General features: G+C 35.0%; 1 protein-coding gene across 1 annotated transcript; it reads right to left on the bottom strand.

The window, feature by feature from the left end:
• Positions 1-8711: 8711 nt before the first annotated feature.
• Positions 8712-10844, bottom strand: LOC107948777 (IAA-amino acid hydrolase ILR1-like 3). Its single transcript, XM_016883420.2, has 4 exons — positions 10376-10844; positions 9515-9955; positions 9319-9447; positions 8712-9256 (listed from the first exon to the last, which is right to left on the bottom strand). The coding sequence occupies exons 1-4, from the start codon at positions 10721-10723 to the stop codon at positions 8888-8890; spliced, it is 1287 nt and encodes a 428-aa protein (XP_016738909.1). The 5' UTR covers positions 10724-10844; the 3' UTR covers positions 8712-8887.
• Positions 10845-19408: the final 8564 nt, after the last annotated feature.

Genomic DNA, 19408 nt, shown 5'->3' with positions numbered 1-19408 from the left:
TTATGCTTTACCATAGAATCAAGTATGCACATCTCATTTAATTACTTATATTACATCATCATATGCACATTAACAACAACACCAAAAAGTACTTATAAACCTTTACAAACATAATCAATTTCTCCTATTGCATGCCAAGCCAAATAGAATCCAAAATCTACCAAAAGATCCCCGGATAGTATGATTCTTTGAGTTGATTCGACCGCCCAATTATCCACAAGACATTATCTACAAGGAAGAAAGACAAATACACGAGTAAGATTTTATAAAGCTTAGTAAGTTCGTTGATAAAATGATAAATCTTTTTGAATTTAAACACAACAAATCAAATAACAAGATTAAAGAACAGAGTTCCTGTCACAAGGTTATTATCAGAAATTCTGTCAATCACAGCTCACAACAGATGAGTATTGCATAGTACAATAATTCAAATCATATTCAAAGTTATCGTTTAGTAAGATCTCCAACCACCAATATCCAGTACGAATTGTTACACCGGCCTGAAGCCTGCTAGGCACTAAGCTCCATAATTACACAGGCACAAAGCCTGCTAGGCATTAAGCCTAATAGATACACCGATATGAAGCCTGCTAGGTACAAGGCCTGATACATTACAGTACACCGGTATAAAACCTGCTAGGCACAAGGCCCGATACATTAAAATACACCGGCATAAAACCTGCTAGGCTCAAGGCCCGATTCAATACACTCAATACATTTCAATTTCACTATTGATCTCCGTTAAACAAAATGTTCAATAATCACGAAACACTGCAATTAATAAAGTAAAACAATTGTTAAGGAAATTATCTATAACATACTTATATAAATGAACTTATAAGATTGATTTGCTATAACGGTTCCGAGTATCTCAATCAGTAATCGACGTTATATCAATTCATTCTTTCCATTTTGAATTACACACATCAATATAATCCAACACTATGCAATCAGATTCATATAATACATTTAAAATGTACTAAAATTAAACCGAACAAACTTACCTAACTAAACTGTAGCAATGACAAAGGTACAATGACTATTCAGTAACTTCTCTATGCCTTGATTTTCAACCCGTTCTTGATCTAGAATAAAAATTTCATTCAATTAAATAATCCCATCAATAAAATTAACACTTTTATTGCAATTAGTTCATTTTAGTCATTTTTATAAAATAGCCCCCAACATTTTACTTTTTATGCAATTTAGTCCTCAAGTCCAAATTATGCAATTTAACCATTTTTAATTGAATTCAAGCTTAACCGAATTGTTTGGGACCTTATTACAACCCATATTTACTATTATTTCACATCAAGTCCTCATAATTTACCCCTTTAACATTTTAGTCCTTTAACATTAAATTTAATAAAAACTACTTCACAAAATAGTCCTATTTAACAACCAAGCTTAATAATTTATCAATAAACTTCAAGAACAACTCAAAATCATTAATGGTATAATCCAAAAAATTTGACATTTTTACAAATTAGTCCTAGGTTAGCTATATTCAACTAATACGAGCTCAAAAACATAAAATTACTAAAAATGGACGAGATTTACTCACCAAATCGAGGAGCTAAAGCTTGGCCGAAGCCTCCCAAGCCTTAAAAATGGAGTTTCAGCTTCCTATAGAAGAAACTAGGAGAAAGATAACTCAATTCATATCTTTTTATGTATTATAATACATTATAATTTACTATGTACAAATTTACCCTTTTAAACAAATAAAATCTCATAATTTCAAGCCCATTACCGTCCACTTGATACACACATGGTATATTTACTTACTAGATACCTTACTTTACATTCAATTTTTCATTTAGTAACTTTAATTAATAGAAATAAACTTTTTCAATTTTTACGATTTAGTCCTTTTATTTAATTAACTATCTAAATGATAAAATTTCATAACCAAATTTTAACACGAAACTAATGACCTTGTAAATATTTTATAATTAATATTTACGGGTCTACACATTAGAGTTGTAGCCCCAAAACCACCATTTCGAACAATACCTAAAAATAGACTAATTAGTAAATCCTTAATTAATTAGGATTTAAGGGAAATTTACCCCTATCTAGAGAATTCCACATTCCTATCATTTGGCCATTTAAGGAGGGCCCGATTACCCAATTGGTCCTTCAACTATTTTAAAGTCCAACTAAACAAACTTTATTTCAATTTAACCTTAAATTAATTAGGACTTAATAAATAAATAACCCAAAATTTAGTGGATTTAATCATGTCACAGCCGCTTGGACTTTTTGACCATGGTTTAATCACCATTTTGGTCCCTATAGTATTTTAAATCTATAGTAATTCACTTTTGCCTCTTTTATAATTTAATCCTTTTACCTTAATTTACTATCAAATCATTAAAAATTTCCGGATCAGACTTCAATACACCTATGATACGATTCTATAAATATTTAATAAAAATATTTACGACATTTAATTATAAAAATGAGGTCCCAATACCTCATTTTCATAAACCACTCGACTATTGAACCAAACCACTTATATTAACTTTTAATTCAATTAGTTAAAATTCCTCAAATCCAAATTCAATATAAAAAATATTATTGCCTCATATAATTTAGATACTAATTATACGAATTTAATCATTGGATTTGTGACCCCGAAACTACAGTTTCTGACACTACTTAAAAACGGGCTGTTATAGGGATTTACAGGTGTCTGGTGATATGGGTTCGCATGTGTCTAGTGGTAGTGTTTTGCATGTGTCTGGTGATAGGTGTTCACAGGTATCTGGTGATAGGGTTCGCATGTGTCTAGTAATAGGTGTTCGTAGGTATTTGGTGATAGGGGTTTGCAGGTTACATGCTAGGGTTTCTAAGTAAGGGTTCGCATATGTCTATATGTTTGCTTCTTTTCCCAGTGTAAATTGATTTTTGTTCATGTGATTATAAAAGCATGTTTTAGAATTTTCATATCCTAATTTCATCCCTTCAATAGAGTAGCTTCAATTTCTTAAAATAAATTTTCCAGATATTTTGGAAAAATTACGATTTAGTCTTTAAACTTTGTTTTGAAATAAAGTGAGTTTTAAATATCGTTGTGAATCGAATTTTTCACGAATGCTTTAAAAAAATGCTCAGGACACAGGTTGGTCCAAATTTATGATTTACGTATTTAACGTTTATGTTGTGTAAAAATGATTATTTTACCTTTGGTCCTTTTTCGTTGAATTATGATGGTTGAAGCATGTTTTAGGATTGTTTGATTAAAATTAATTATTTAAGCATATTTTAAATTTGTGTGATGGTTGGATCGTAGTGGTTGGTTGACTGGTACAGAGAGCCACTTCGGTGACTAATGTAACGTTCGAAATTTGGGTTGGACCGTCCCAGCCGAATTTGGGATGCCACATTGCCAAGTTAACGACTATGTATGAATACCTAGCTCAATCAACCTTGGAGATAACCTTGTCAACGTCTGACCTTGCCAAGTGTTGCATGGCTACATATGTATGGACTTTAGGTGATCAACATGTGGACTTTACATGTCCCATACTTGTCCCAAGGGAATTGTGGTTATATAAGCCTTTCCCCATGATTCAATTTAGGACACTCACTACCAACATAAAAAAGAAAGTTCAGAAAGAGCTCTTCTCGCCCACTCTGAAAACACCTCCAGCCCTTATTTGTTTATGGCTCTTGGCCTTCGAACAAACCATTGTCAACCATCAAACCCATATTTATGCATTAACACAATTGATAAAATCCAACCAATCAAATGACTCATGAATAATAAATAAGACAAATTAATATAAGAATTGGACCATCGAAATAGAATAAGGAATATGAAATGTGAATGAAAAGGTTTGTACCCCACAAGAGAAAGCAAAGCAAGCTACTTTGTGAATTTGAGTATAAACTAAGACAATTCAATCTTGTAAAGTCTTTTCCTATCCAATATGCTTAGCTTTGAATGTGATTAATTTGAGAATTGGGTTTGAAGCAATTGACGAGCATTTGATTGAGAGACGAAAGAGATGAAGGAGAGAAAACTAAATTGAAAAATTGAAAAAGATATTATATATTTATTTGTGTTTGTTTGTCCATGACCTGAACTGCGACCTAGTTCTAAAAAGCTTCAACCTCATACCCATTTTTTGCCTCCTCTATTCAAGAAACTTATTTCATTATTCAAAATTAAAAAATATTAAAAATATATTTTAGGGTAAATTACACTAGTGGTCACCCAATTATTAGTAAATTTCTTTTTTGGCCACTCAAATATGAAAAGTTACAAAATGGTCACCCAATTATGAAAAGTTACAGAATGATCACCTAATTATTCAATTTTGTCTTTTTTTGTCACCAACTGGCTAAGGATGACAAATTTTAAATTTAGCATAACAAAAACTTTAACATTTAACATTTATACATTGTGTCAATTTAGTCTTGATTCTAAAAAGTCTAACCCTCAACATTTGCACATTTTGTAATCTAGTCTTTTTTTTTGTAGTTTTGCTTTTCTTATGATAATGAGGGTTAATTTTAAAAGAAATACAAAATATGAAAATTGTTATCTTGGATTTTTTAGTGTTTTCATTTTTTGTATATTTTCAATCAAATTTAACTGATAAATTTTTCTTTTTATCTTTTTAGGTGAAAGAGTCATAAAGAAAAATAAAACTACCAAAAAAAATCAAAAACAAATTACACAAGGTGTAAATGTGGAGGGTTAGATTTTTTAGAATCAAGACTAAATTGACACAATGTATAAATGTTGATGATTATGTTGGAAAATGTGCCCATATTGTAGTAAACATGTAACTATTTTCTATTTATTTGAACGATGAATAAATAAATAAAGTTAATTTCACATTTCACTATTATGTTTTTTGTATTTATGTCTTTTATATTTTGCATGCATAGCGAAATTATGACAACCAAATATTAGCTCATTGATTGTCTAAGTTCAAATTGAAGATAAGTGGCATTATAAGAACGTTTACATTGCGAGAAAGACAACTTACTTTAGTAGTTAATCTAAATGAGTTCGTAATCCCGTAAAAGAATCAAAGTAAGCATTTGATTCAAATACTGAGAAGGATTATTATGTTGTCTACAATTCCAATTGGGGAGATGACTAGTCTTGGCTATCGGAGTAGTTGACTCCACGAGTAGAGACATATATGTATCCATTGATAGAATGATACATTGGATTGGACCTAAGATGAATTAATTTTGAATCTATTTGTGAATTAATTCACTTGTGACGTTCATGGTTTGATTTACCTAAATCCTGAGTTAGTCACTAACCATGCGTATGCAACTCATGTGCTTTGATATAAGTGGAGGTTTATGCTCTAAAGATGATCGAGCCCATAGCCGGTATGTTGGGTACATGACTTGTGTATGGCATGTCTTTACTAGCAATAGTGGAATTCCTAGCTCAATTAAAGAGTTAATGATATCCTCTCATTAGCATTGTGTGGATTAATAAATATGGAACGTGGCCACGGGTTGCTTGTTCTCGAACGAGCAATTTATCACAGTCATTTATTGACAGTGATCATATTAGCCATTAAGAAGACACAATGGTGACAGTGAGATAAAATAGGATTGTATTGAGTGAACGGATTTAACTCAAAGGAATCAAGGATATATCATATGAGGGTAACACACAGATGATGAGGTTATTGGACAAATCAGTTGGATGAATTGCTTTAGTAAAGAGTATACAATAATGAGTTTTCAATCATGGTACTTCTTGTGGACTGACTCCATGATTAAGTAATTTAGAAAATTAATTTTGATTAAGTAAAATTAAATTAATCAAATCAATTAAAAATAATATGATATTTTTAGAAGTTAATTTTCAAGTCAGACAATTGGTTCAATGGGTAATTGAACTTGAAAATTGGACTTGAGATAGTAAATTGGGCTTGTGAGCCCAAAACTGAGATCAAGACCCAAAAACTGGTCAAACTGGGCCCGGTATGTGAAATCGGGCCGTCGATCCAATCGTTGGCTAGACTGGACCGATCAATTCATCACTGACTTGGACCGAACCGGCTCGGGGTGCCGTAAGGGTGTTGCACCTGCATCACTGGACATGGCGGTGCTAGTGGCTGCGACGACGGTGTCCTAGTGGCCGGCGGCGGTTGGTTATCGGTAGTTGAGCAGTGGAAGAGTTACACTCCTATTGGGACTCTACGAGAGAATTTGATTTCAGATTAATTATTCCAAAAATAATAATATTTTAATAGTTTAATATTAAATTAAATTTAATACTTATCTTAATAGTATTTTATTAACTTAATATTAAAGTGATTATCTTAATAATAAATTTAATTAATGTTTATCTAGATAAACATTTTATTATTTTAATAAGATTTAATATTAAATTTAAATATTAGATTAAATTTAATATTAAAGTGATTAAATTTAATCATAGTTGAACTCTCTAAACTCTCCATATATAAAGAGAGTTAAGTTATTATTTACACACTCTTGAATTAAAGAGAGTTATAGAAAGAAAATTCTCTTAAGAGATTATTCCAGAAAATTTTTAGAGATATTTTTATGATTTACAACTTGACCCAAAAGTTTAGAAAATTTACAAAATTACCCCATTAGTAATTTTTGTGAAAATTTTTCAAATTCGAAGCGAGCCCACACTCGAAAGACGTGAGCTTGAGAATAGCGAAGAAGACTGCTTGGTCGAAGCGCTCATCCTAGACGAATAAAAAAGGTACAATTTTGATTAAATGTTTATTACTTTAGATATCACAACCAAGATCTTGTTTAAAAAAAAAATTAAAACTCTAGTTTTTTTCCTAAATTTATTTTCCGCTGCGTTTTATAAAACCGTTTTTCCAACAGATTAAAGTCGCTATTATGCCAATTTTATAAGCTACCACCATCCTGTTGGTGACAAAAAAAAACAACATTGAATAGTTAGGTAACCATTTTATAACTTTTCTTAGTTAGATGACCAAAAAATAAATTTACTAATAGTTGGATGACTAAAAAAGAAATTGGCTAATAGTTAGAAGACTACTAGTGTGATGTACCCTATATTTTATATTAATATTTTATAATTAAATTTAAATTTTAAAAATAACTTTTATTTACATTAAAAACCTTGTCAAAACTAGACCTAAGTATGCCAAGCTTATCGAGCTGTATAGGTTGCTCGACCCGTAAATAAGTCAATTGTAAATCAACAAAAAAAGATAATTTTCTACCTAATTTTGTCACTTTAAAAATCCTCTTCTATAACTATGCGTTAAAGAATAAGACTTACTAGTATGGCTTGCCCATGCTTTGTATTGGGTTACTTATTATTTTTATTTAAATTGTTGAATAAAAAATTGAAAATTAAAATACGTTTAAGTACTTTTTATACATTTGGAATATTTAATATGTATATTATAATTTGACATAATTAATTTGGTTTATATATATTTATAATCTCATTAGTTGACATGCAAAAAAATATACATTCCAAATAATCATGCTGGAATAGATTTTTAACTTTTTATTGTTAGGAAGATGCTTTAAAAAAAAACCGCATTAGCAATTTAATTGGAACAATTGAAAATGTTAACAATATGGACTAATTAATGCTATTATAGAAATAGAAAATTAAATTATGCCAAATTAAAATATAAATACTAAATCTTATATATATGAGTATAGTAGAAGGATCAAAAATGTAATTTGACCATTATAAGATAAATCCCCAAAAAAAGAAAAAAACAGTCGGATAAGGTCCTAAATTATAAAAATAGATGGCCAAATTAAATAAAATTAAAATGTAAATATTAAATATTAAATATAATCATAGTAGGGGGACTAAAATTGAAATTTGGCGAAAGACTACACATTTAAGGCATTAGGGACAAAAAAGAAAGAAGAAAAAGAGACACTACACGTGTTAGATGATAAAACCTTAGGATAAAATTAAAATATAGAGATTAAATACCAAATATAATCATAGAAAGATTAAAATTAAAATTTGACCATAAACGTTTAAGGAATTTTGGGACAAAAAAGAAAGAAGAACAAGAGACGCTACATGTGTCACATAGTAAAATCTCATAATACTACTTTTATATATGGTAGCAGTTGCCAAGCGAGGGGTTCGCGAGCCCCAAAATAAAAAAGAAAAATTCATTTCCTCCCTTTATAATTTAAATTTATAAAATTTTAAATTAGTAATAATAAAATTACGCTTTAGTTTTCTCAAAATTAATAAAAAATTAATTTAATTATTTAAAAGTTATAAATATATAGACTACTAAAATAGTGAAATTACATTTTTACTATCATAAAAATAGAATTTAATTCCAAACAAAAAAAATTCTATGGATAAATAAAAATTTACTTAAATGAGCTATATATTTTTTCTTTGAAATATTTAAATAAGCTATATTGATTTAAGGAATTGTTAATAATTTACAAGGGTTTTGATTTTTCATACGTGTTTAATTATTTAGCTCACAATATAAAATTTGGACAAATGTTTATTCAAACATCGTATTTTATCCATATATAAATATCATAATTAATAATAGAAAATGAAAAAGAACACTCACACAAGGTGTCTTTAAAGAAACAATACCATTTACCATTCAATTACTAATATTTGGACTCTCAAATCAAATAAAGTAATAAAATATTTAGCGCTATGATAGGTTAATAAATGGTAGATCTCTTAATTTCACTTATCATGATTCAATTTTTAAAGAGCTTTGATTTGAGCAATGAATGAAGGTATTGCTTCACAAAACAAAAATTAAGGTTTGGGAAAATATGAGTTCAAATTCTTGCTTGGGTGGCAAGTTTAATATGATGCTTGTAATAATTTTGATGTGTCCAATCTTCATCCTAAGATAATAATAAAAAGTTACCTGCCATGATTATCCAAATAAGATATGGCTACTGCAGCATGGAAGGCTGCTCCAATGGGAAGAACATCCTCGTCAATAATCAAGTAAGGTGAGTGCAATCCGTAGTTTGGTTTTTGTGTTTCGTTTCTTGTCCCAATCACGAAGAAGGCAGCCGCCATTTTGTTCGAATAGAAGCTGAAATCTTCTGCTCCCATGGTCATCGGCATCATTAGTACATTAGATTTCCCAACCACATATTCTCCAACCTTTTTCGCATGTTCATACATTGATTCATCGTTGACAGTAGCAGGGTAAGGTCTCATTGTTTCCTCAAAGAAGTCTATGGTTGCAGTACATCGATGTACCATTGCTTGAGTCTCAATCACCTGTAAATCATTTATATCAACACTAGAAGTTTAAATTTATGATTTGTTTAGTTAATGGATACCTTCTTGATCCTCTGTTGCAAATAAGACAAGCCTTCGTTGCTCATGCTCCGAAACATGCCTCCAAAGCTTACTGTTTCTGGGATAACGTTTGCTGCTTGACCGGCTTGAATGAACCCTATTGAGACAACCTGCAGGTTGGTGAGATACGGATTTTTAAGCATTGTGAATGGAGAAAATAAGTCTATCAAGATTTACCCTGGGTTCAAGAGGATCCGTCTCTCGAGAAACGAGGTGTTGGAGAGCAAGGATAGCCAATGATGCAGCAAGTACGGGATCTCTAGTAGTATGAGGCTGAGCAGCATGCCCAGCTTTCCCTTGGATTATGACTTGGAACCTGGCTGAGCCAGCAAGCATAGGGCCAGGTCTGGAGGCTACGGTTCCGGCGGGTAATTCTGGTGTAACATGTAAGCCAAAAATGGCATGGACATTATCAACTGCACCCTCTTTTATCATATGGTAAGCACCAGCGTAAGACTCTTCTCCAGGTTGAAAAACAAGCTTAACAGTGCCCTTCAACTCATCTCGCTTTCGCTCAAGTAATTTGGCTGCTCCAAGCAGCATTGTCACGTGAGCATCATGCCCACAAGCATGCATCTTCCCTTGCTTCTTGCTCTTATGCTCCCACTCCACCAATTCCTTCAATATACTAACTTTTTCATTTTCTCTTAAAATATTACTTGTATTCTGACATATATTGGGAAGAAGGTATATATACAAAACAAACATAAAAAATTGAGCAAACCCAATTATACATCCTACCATATTCAGCGCTCATTACAGTTCTTCATTATTCTCTTGGTATATTAGCCAGATTAGACCAATGTCTTAAGAGAATCAAATAATTCTGTATTTTAGCAGGGGCGAAGCCAAAAATTCTTTTTGAAGTTGACAGAATTCTTGGTATATTAGCCAGATTAGACAACCGCCCCCTGCCAGTCCCCCGGCGTCGCCCCTGATTTTAGCTTTCTATTTTTTTTCCTTAAAGAAAAACACTTTTCTCCCGAACTTACCAAACAAAACCTATGGAAAAAAAAAAGATTTCTGGCAAAAGAAAACCTGGATAGGAAGGGCGTCAATGTCAGCTCGAAGACCGAAATAGGGCTCAAGACCTGACCCCACGGAGGCCACGATACCAGTCTTTGCAACAGGCCATGAGTAGTCGATCCCAAGCGATTCCAACTCGGACATTATGAGTCGACCAGTCTCGTGTTCTTGGAATGCTAATTCTGGGTTTTCATGGATTCTCCTCCTTACCCTCTTTAACCAATCGAAGAACGCGGGTTCCTTGGCTGAGTGCAACAGTTCTCGTGTCAGCGAACCCAGGTCCAGTCCTGACTGAAGCTGCGGATGCGCTTTAGAAAGACATGAGATTACGATAATGGTTAACAAACGGAGCCACGCCATTGAAGAGGAAACTTAGATTAGAGACAGAAGTTCTGCTCGATTGACTCGCTTTTTCCCAAAGCATGCGTCGTTGATTCCAATTATAAAGCTCTAAAATAGGTTTAATGCTTTAAATTTACATGTTTCGTAAATTAATTCAAAAATTAAATATTTAAAAAAAATCAAAAAATATGTTTGTCATCCTCCTTAAAATTAAGTATGAAATATTATTAAAATATTTAAAAGATAATATTAAAAGAAATAAAATTAGAAAATATTATTTCTGTAATTTTTTTATATATATTTTTGAAACAAATACTAGACTGGATTAATGTAAATTCAAAAATACAAAATAGAATCTAAAGATACCCGAAAAACCAAAAGGTAAGCCCAAAATAGAAAAAACTTAAAAGACAAAAGCAAAAAGCAAAATAGAAAGCACTATCAGATCTACCTAACCCAAAACAAATAAAACAATCAAATTAGAAAGCTGGCTAATTTCCATTAATTGCCCATAATTATAATACCAGCTGCTAAGGGGTATCAGTTTCCAAAAAGAAAACCCTAAAGTTTTATTTGCTACCCATTTCTTGCTAGAGACCCATTTCCCTTTCTCATTCAGTCCAGGTTCTGTTGCCTTTTCCTCTCCATTGCTCGTCACACAAAGTTCGGAATGGCCCCATCCATGTAAAAATCTTCCCCTTTTTTCAAACTTTCCATAGCTTGATGATGAGTGCATGTGTTTGAAGATCTAGAAACATGTTGAAATTTAATTTGTTGAAAATGCTCCTTATAGTGTTGAACATTTACAATAATGGTCCCAATCTCCGTTGTCCCTTCTGTTCGACCTACATTTCTTAATTATTGTCAACGAGTCTCCCTCGATTACAATTGAATCAAGACCCAGACGGACTCCAAATCTCAACGCCTGATAACATGCATACGCCTCTGCGGCAAACAGAGAGGGAATCACCTTATGACAAACAACCATCGAGGCCAACATTTCCCCCGAGGAGTTCCTAGCAACCACCCCAAATCCTGATCTAGCCTGAGCATTTAGAGACCACAACAGAATAACCTACACTGCTCACTTGATGAATTTTGGAAAACCCAGGTAATCCACTTTGTCACGGGGCTAGACCTTTCGTCTCGCGATCCGTGTGGCCTTAGGCGATCCGTTCACCCAAACTCGCCTAAGTAAGGCTTTTCTCAAGTGAGGATTCCTTAAAAACTCCTCCAATGCACCAAATTGAAGAGTGGAAGCGATTTATGCCAAAAGAAGAACAACGAAAGAACAAGAGAAAGCCACAAAAAAGAACACACACAAGGTGTTTGAGTAAATGCTCTCTGAATTCTTTTTCTTTTAAGAATTCAACATACAATGGAATGAGTAAAAACGAGGGGGAGGCTTTCTATTTATAGTTGAGCTCCCCCAAAACTGACGGTTAAGATACATTTACATCGACGGACGAGATTAACCATATCCCTTTATTTTAGGGATTTACAAGATATGCCATATCAAATCAAATCTAATCTTTACAAGATATGATTCCCTCAATCTTCTAAGATTAGTTACCAAATTAGCCTAAATTGCCATATCTTCATTATCGGGCCAACCAAACTTCAATCTAACAGGCTTCTCCAATAGTTCTTTGAATCGGGCCAGTTCTTGTGGGCTAAATGATCCCCATCTAAACACTAGACCTCCATTGGATGCATTTGGTGCGATGGTCACAAGCTTTGAACTGTGACCCATGACATTCTCCCCCACCTATTCTCGTAATGCCCTCATTGCGACTTTCGAATGGCATTGACTTGATTCGCCTCGATCTCGTCTCGATGCCTTAGCTTTTCGCTTCCTTTGGGACTTTTGCCTTGACTTACGTCGCTTCTTAACTCGAACCGTCCTACTCATTTGTACATCTCAATGACAAGAAGCTATGTCACTCTCTTGTCCACATTCTAACTTGACTCGAACAGAATCCTCTTGATTCACAACACTTGGCTCCGTTTTGCCCACAGTCTCTCGGCCTTTTTGCTCAAGAACTTCGAAAGGGCCCCTACGTTCTTGCCAAGTAAACAAGTTAGAATGCAACACACTATCAAAATGTTCATAATATACATTTGCATTTACTCTGGTCAACTGTCCCACATGCGTCACTTCTTTTTCCTTGAAGTTCGATGCACTACCCACCTCTCCCATAGGTGGAAGCCTTGTCGATGACTCAGCCAACTTCGACGCTTCACTCAACTTGAGCCTTATTGGTCCCAGCTTCACTGTTTTCATCACAACTTTTCCCTTCAAGGCCAATGACAAACTCACCTCTTCCTTGGGTAGAAGCCCCTCCGATAACTCACCAAGCTTAGACGTTGCCTTTCCTTTGATTTCGACTTGTTTTGGACAATTTCGCAACTCATGCGGACCATGGCACAAGAAGCACTTTACTCGCTTCTTTTTGCTCCTCTTTGCCCTATTGGCTTCGGCTTTTCCATTTCTCGAACCAAGCTTCTTGGACTCCTTGTCTGCTCCATCGTTCCCTCGATGACAGACTTCCTCGGACACTTTCACAACCTATACGGACTATGACACAAGAAGCACTCTACTGGCATCTTCACTTTCAGTCTCTTTGGCTTTGACACCCCTTGTGCTGGAACCAAGTACCAAGGCCTTACCCATCGGCTTCTCTTTCTTAAAAAGTGTGGATTTTTTCGGACATTTCTTTAATATATGTGGACCATCGTAGAGAAAACATTTCAGCTTGTCCCTTTTCCTCTTGGGTTTCTTCTTCCCAACTCGTGGTTTCCCATTACCACTATTGTCGTTGTTGCCATTGCCATCAACAATATCTTCCTTGTGATCTTTTTCACATACGCCCTTTCCTCGGACTTGGAAGACCCAAGCTTGACCACGGACTCTACTACCGTCATGGCTTCTGACAGCTTTTGGACACCTCTTTGTTTCACCTCATGTCTGACCCACGGCTTCAATCCATTCTGAAAAGCAAGCAATGCTTCTTTATCGGTCACATCTGAAACTTGGAGCATGAGTTCCTTGAACTCTCGAACATACTCCCCCACTATGCCCCGTTGTGTAATCCCTTGCAACTTTGCTCTAGCTTCTTCCTTGATAAATTCTGGGTAAAACTGTTCCTTCAACTCACATTGGAACTCTTGCCACGTCCCAATCTCACTTTGCCTTTTATCTGTGGTCCTGTCTTGCCACCATAAAAGCGCAATATCAGTAAGAAACATTGAAGCATTGTTTACCTTAACCGCATCATCCACGATGTCTTTGGCACGAAAGTAATTTTCCACCCTCCACAAGAAATTGTCCACATCGTATGTAGACCTTGTCCCCATAAACTCTTTCGACTTTGAGACATCCTCGCTACTTAGTGCTGCACTTGACACTCCTTTCCCCACGTTTGCTCGGCACAAAGCCAACTCTCCCTCGAGCTCCTCTATTCTTGTGCTCAAAGCCATCGTCGTGGCCATTGTTTCTTCTTTCAAAGCCTTTACCATGGCTTCGAGAACATTGTTCCTCTCTGTCAGCTTTTTCCTTTAGCAACTCTTGCATGCTATCCCTTTGGGAAGTGAGACACATGGTCATAAAGTCCCTGGACTGCTCCCTCAAGTTTTCAATGCTTTCCCCAAGCGCATTGTCTGACTCTTTTGCGTCCTTCATGGACTTCTCAAGTTTATCCACGCGTTCCTCAATAGCCGACGACATCTCCCTCAAAGGCTTTCTTACCCACCTTTGTTCGAACTCTTCTTTCGACATCCTAACTGTGCCTTCGAACCAATAACTCGGATGTCACTTGGTTCGAACTAACAGCTTGGATACCACTTGTCATGGGGCTAGACCTTTTGTCTCGCAATCCGTACGGCTTTAGGCGATCTGTTCGTCCAAACTCGCTTAAGTTAGCCTTTTCTCAAGTGAGGATTCCTTAAGAACTCCTCCAATGCACCAAATTGAAGAGCGGAAGTGATTTATTCCAAAAGAAGAACAACAAAAGAACAAGAGAAAACCATAGAAAAGAACACACACAAGGTGTTTGAGTAAATGCTCTTTGAATTCTTTTTCTTTTAAGAATTCAACATACAATGGAATGAGTACAAATGAGAGAGAGGCTTTCTATTTATAGTTGAGCTCCCCCAAAACTGACGGTTAAGATACATTTACATCGACGGACGAGATTAACCATATCCCTTTATTTTAAGGATTTACAAGATATGCCATATCAAATCTAATCTAATCTTTACAAGATATGATTCCCTCAATCTTCTAAGATTAGTTACCAAATTAGCTTAAGTTGCCATATCTTCATTATCGGGCCAACCAGGCTTCAATCTGACAGGCTTCTCCAACAGCTCTTTGAGTCGGGCCAGTTCTGGTGGGCTAAATGATCCCCATCTAGACAATAGACCTCTATTGGATGCATTTGGTGTGATGGTCACGGGCTTTGAACTATGGCCCGTGACATTCTCCCCACCCATTCTCGCAACGCCCTTGTTGCACTTCCGAATAGCACTGACTTGATTCGTCTCGATCTCGTCTCGACGCCTTAGTTTTTCCCTTCCTTCGGGACTTTTGCCTCGGCTTACGTCGCTTCATTCTCTCCTTAAGGCATTATTCTCTCTCTTTATTTGTAAATTTTCACTTGTATTTTAGAGTGAAATATATTTGTTAGTGCCCGAGGACGTAGGCAAAATTTGCTGAACCTCGTTGAAATTCTTGTGTTCTTTATTGTTTATTTTGCATATTTTGTGAGAGTGATTGTAGTGATTTATTGTGCAGTTAAATTACGATAGAGGGATATTCTGGCTAGGAAAGACCTGGTACTTAAGTGATCTACGTGATCCACCTCTCTTTCCTAGGAATTGAACTTAGTGTGATTTTTTAGTACAATAATTCTACTCTTTTACACGCTTCTACACAACACACTCCCTACTATTTCTACACAGATTATTAAGTATCCATGAAAAATTCAGACAAACCCAAGCCTTAATTGTAATAGGGCAGTCCTGAAACATATGAACAGAGTCCTCCACTGATCTGCGACACCTTGGGCACAATGTATCTACTACTATTTTCCTGTACCTTAGGTTAGCAAGTGTAGGCATGTAATTCCACGAAATTCTCCATATTGTTCTTTTAATTTTCTGAAGGAGATGTAAATCCCATAATTTTTTGTAAAAGTAGCTAGGGTTTGGTTGTAATATATATTCATTAGGAAGTAAGGAACCTGTTCGTAATAGTTTATAGGCACTTCTCACAGTAAACTCTCCAGTTGGCTCGCCACACCAAATTTGAATATCCTCATGAGCAACTCTCGACAAAGGGATCTACAGAATTTTATTTGCAACCTCAATTTGAAAGGTATTGAGAATAAGGTCTTCTTTCCAAACCCTAGAGCAATCATCAATTAAATCTGATACGAGTCTAATATCATCATTAATAACAATAGTATTTAATTTGTACCTTACAGACTTTGGTAGCCAAGAGTCTTCTCTAATAGATATTCTTTCACCCGATCCCACCCTCTAGCCCAACCTTTTCTATAGTAGTCCCCGCGTAGCCTAAACACTCTTCTAGGTATACAAAGGTAGAATCCCTAATGTTGTATTTAAAAAATCTGTAGATGGAAAATACTTCACTTTTAAAATACGAGCAAAAATAGAAATTTGATAAGTAATAAGGTGCCAACCCTGCTTGGCTAATAAAGTAATATTGAATTTGGCAAAACTTCAAAATCCAATTCCCCCATCCTCTTTAGATTCACATAGGAGATTCCAACTACACCAATGAATTCCTTTTTTCTCATGACTTTTCTGTGACCAAAATTTGGCCATAGTCTTAGGTAATAGGACTGCCTTAATGAAAACCTCCTTACCTCTTTGAGATAATTAATAGGCACTCCAATTTTCAATCCTATTTTTGAATCTGTCCTTAAGGATCTGAAAAAACTATTTCTTATTTTTCCTTACCAAATTAGGAAGACTAAGATACCTTTCTAGTTCATTCGATGAACGCACCCCTAACGCTCCAGAAACAAGGCTTCTGGCCCATTCAGAAGTATTGGACCTGAAAAAAATTGTTGATTTATCAAAGTTAACACACTGCCCTGAACAACTCTTATACTCCATTAAAACCTCTTTCAAATTTTGAGCCCTTCTACTACTAGCCTCTCCAAAAAGGATTCAATCATCAGCAAAAAGTAAATGAGAGATCTGTGGCCCCCTTTTGCTAGCTTTAGCCCCTCTAATCAAATTTTCTTGCATAACCATTCTCATGAGGGCCGAAAGCCCCTCACTACAAATCAAAAACAAAAATGGATTCAAAGGGTCTCCTTGTCTAAGCCCTTGAGATGGCTTAAAAGCCCTTTCAGTATTTTCATTGATTATAACAGAATACGAGATAGAGGAGACACATTTCATGATCATCGCAACCAAAGTCAAATCAAATCTCATTTTAACCATTATCTCTTTAAGGAATTGTCATTCAACCTTATCACAAGCTTTATTCCTATCGAGTTTTACTGCCATATAGCCTCTTTTCCCCACTCTTTTTTGCCTAAAGGTGTGCATAATTCCATAAACAATCAACACATTATCAGAAATCAACCTTTCTGGGACAAAATCACTCTGAGCACTACCAATACAAGTATTAAGGGCCCTTTTAAAACGATTAAGTATCGTCTTTGCAATCACTTTATAAAGCACATTACATAAACTAATAGGCCTAAAATTCTTAAGATTCATTGGGTGGGGTACTTTAGGGATAAACACAATACTTGTAACATTAAGTGAGTCAAAATCCATACCTTTATTAAGATCATTAAGGCAATAGGTCGTGATCATCCAACAATTTTGAAAGAATAAGGTTGGGAATCCATCTAGATACTTTAGTGGGCCCTATCACTTTAATCGCCACCGAAACTTCTTCCGAATATTTTAAAGTTAAACTTCGCATTATCCTCTTGACTTACACACCTTTCAATCGCAACTAATATGTGATCAAAATTCCCAACACCGTTGGAGAAAAAAAGTTTTTGGAAATAATCTCTAGCTAATTTCTCCATGACATTTTCCTCACAAGTTTTCCTCCCATCTTTTTACTCCAAACATCCTATATGATTTCTGCGCTTGCGCTGGGTTGCATACTTATGAAAGAAGGCTGAGTTTTTATCACCCAATTTTAACTAATTCACATGAGCCCTTTGTTCCCAGTACATCTCATCCTTCTCGATTTCAAAATTCAACCCGATCTTTGTATTAATAAGCGTCGTTAAATTCTCATCATCCCTTTCTTCCTTTAACAACTCTTTTAATTTGATGGTCAAATCCTTGTACCCTCTCTTTTTCTTCTAATTTGTTTAACCCAGTTTTCCAAGCCTGTTTTCAAGATATCTAACTTTTTTAGTAAATCACTTAAAGAATTCTTCCAAATGTTTGACACTTCCTTAATAAATGAATCTTCCAAAACCCACCATGCTTCAAAACGAAATCTATATCTTCTAACTCTATTACCATGCTGGGTCGTATGGATAAGAAGAGGGCAATGATCTGAAAAATAATGAGGAAGATGCTAGATTAACGCATTAGGGAACATATTCAACCAGCCAACATTTACCACCTCATGATCCAACCGTTCTCTAACATTGGTCTCCGGTACATTCCTTCTTTCCCAAGTAAACCAAGCCCTCGAATAGCCAACATCCATTAACTAGCACTCTCCCAAAACTTCTCTAAAGGCCTCCATTCTCCTTTCGTCTCTAAGTAAACCCTTTATTTTTTTCATCTGCAAAACATTATTTCGTTAAAATCGTCACATACCAACCAAAAAATTTCCTGATCACATTGAAGATTTCTCAAAACATTCCAAGAGTCTTCCTTGCAACGAGTATAAAGAGGCTTATAAAAGCCCGTAAACCTCCACTGTCTTCCCATAAAATGTTCAGAGATTTTAACATCAATATGAAAACTAGAATAATTTCTAAGATTTACCTTAATATCATCCTTCCATGCCAAGCATAGACCACCTTTCAAACCATCTGTCGGCACTTTAATGCCCTTTAGAAAGCCACACCTTCTCTTTATATGTTCCAATATCACCTTGCATAACTTAGTCTCCACAAAAAAAGACTACCTGGGGATTATACATCTTCAGCACATGCCGAAGTCTTCTAACTGCCCGTGGACTTAGTCTCCACAAAAAAGACTACCTGGGGATTATACATCTTCAGCACATGCTAGAGTCTTCTAATTGCCCGTGGATTACCCAAACCACAGACATTCCAACTTAAGATTTTCATTGTGACCGGTTGATTTGCCTTTTGGCAGCCACCGATATAAATTGGTTATTTCTCGAAACTCTCCTACTAACAATCAGAGAATACAACTCTTCCCTTTTAGTAGATTTATCTTCTTCCCTTCTAGGTTGTTTCTTTACATCACCCTCTTTATTACACTATCTTTAGAATCATGATCCTTTGCCCTTTGTCCCTGAGCTATAAGCAATTCCCCACTTAAACGAGGATCTAAATTCAAGTTTCCTTCTAAATTTACTCTCAACATCAGATCAATATTGGAAACATCCTCTCAATTCTTTTCATTATTCCAAATACGCCTTCCCCATCTTTGTCCCTCAGAAGTTCTACTTCTTCCCTCCCCTACCTCATCCTCACATAGCCATACACTACTTAT

Source organism: Gossypium hirsutum, chromosome D04 (assembly GCF_007990345.1).
Source record: "Gossypium hirsutum isolate 1008001.06 chromosome D04, Gossypium_hirsutum_v2.1, whole genome shotgun sequence".
Taxonomy (NCBI): domain Eukaryota; kingdom Viridiplantae; phylum Streptophyta; class Magnoliopsida; order Malvales; family Malvaceae; genus Gossypium; species Gossypium hirsutum.
Note: the sequence above shows the minus strand (reverse complement) of the source record. Positions and strands in the feature narration are given on the sequence as shown.

Bases quoted from the DNA above. Each gene is read 5' to 3' on its own strand.
- LOC107948777 (XM_016883420.2), bottom strand. From the start codon at position 10,723: ATGGCGTGGCTCCGTTTGTTAACCATTATCGTAATCTCATGTCTTTCT. The intron at 9,956-10,375 runs GTTTTCTTTTGC...AGTATATTGAAG, and splicing joins TTGACGCCCTTCCTATCCAG to GAATTGGTGGAGTGGGAGCA. The intron at 9,257-9,318 runs GTATCCATTAAC...AATGATTTACAG, and splicing joins TGCAACAGAGGATCAAGAAG to GTGATTGAGACTCAAGCAAT.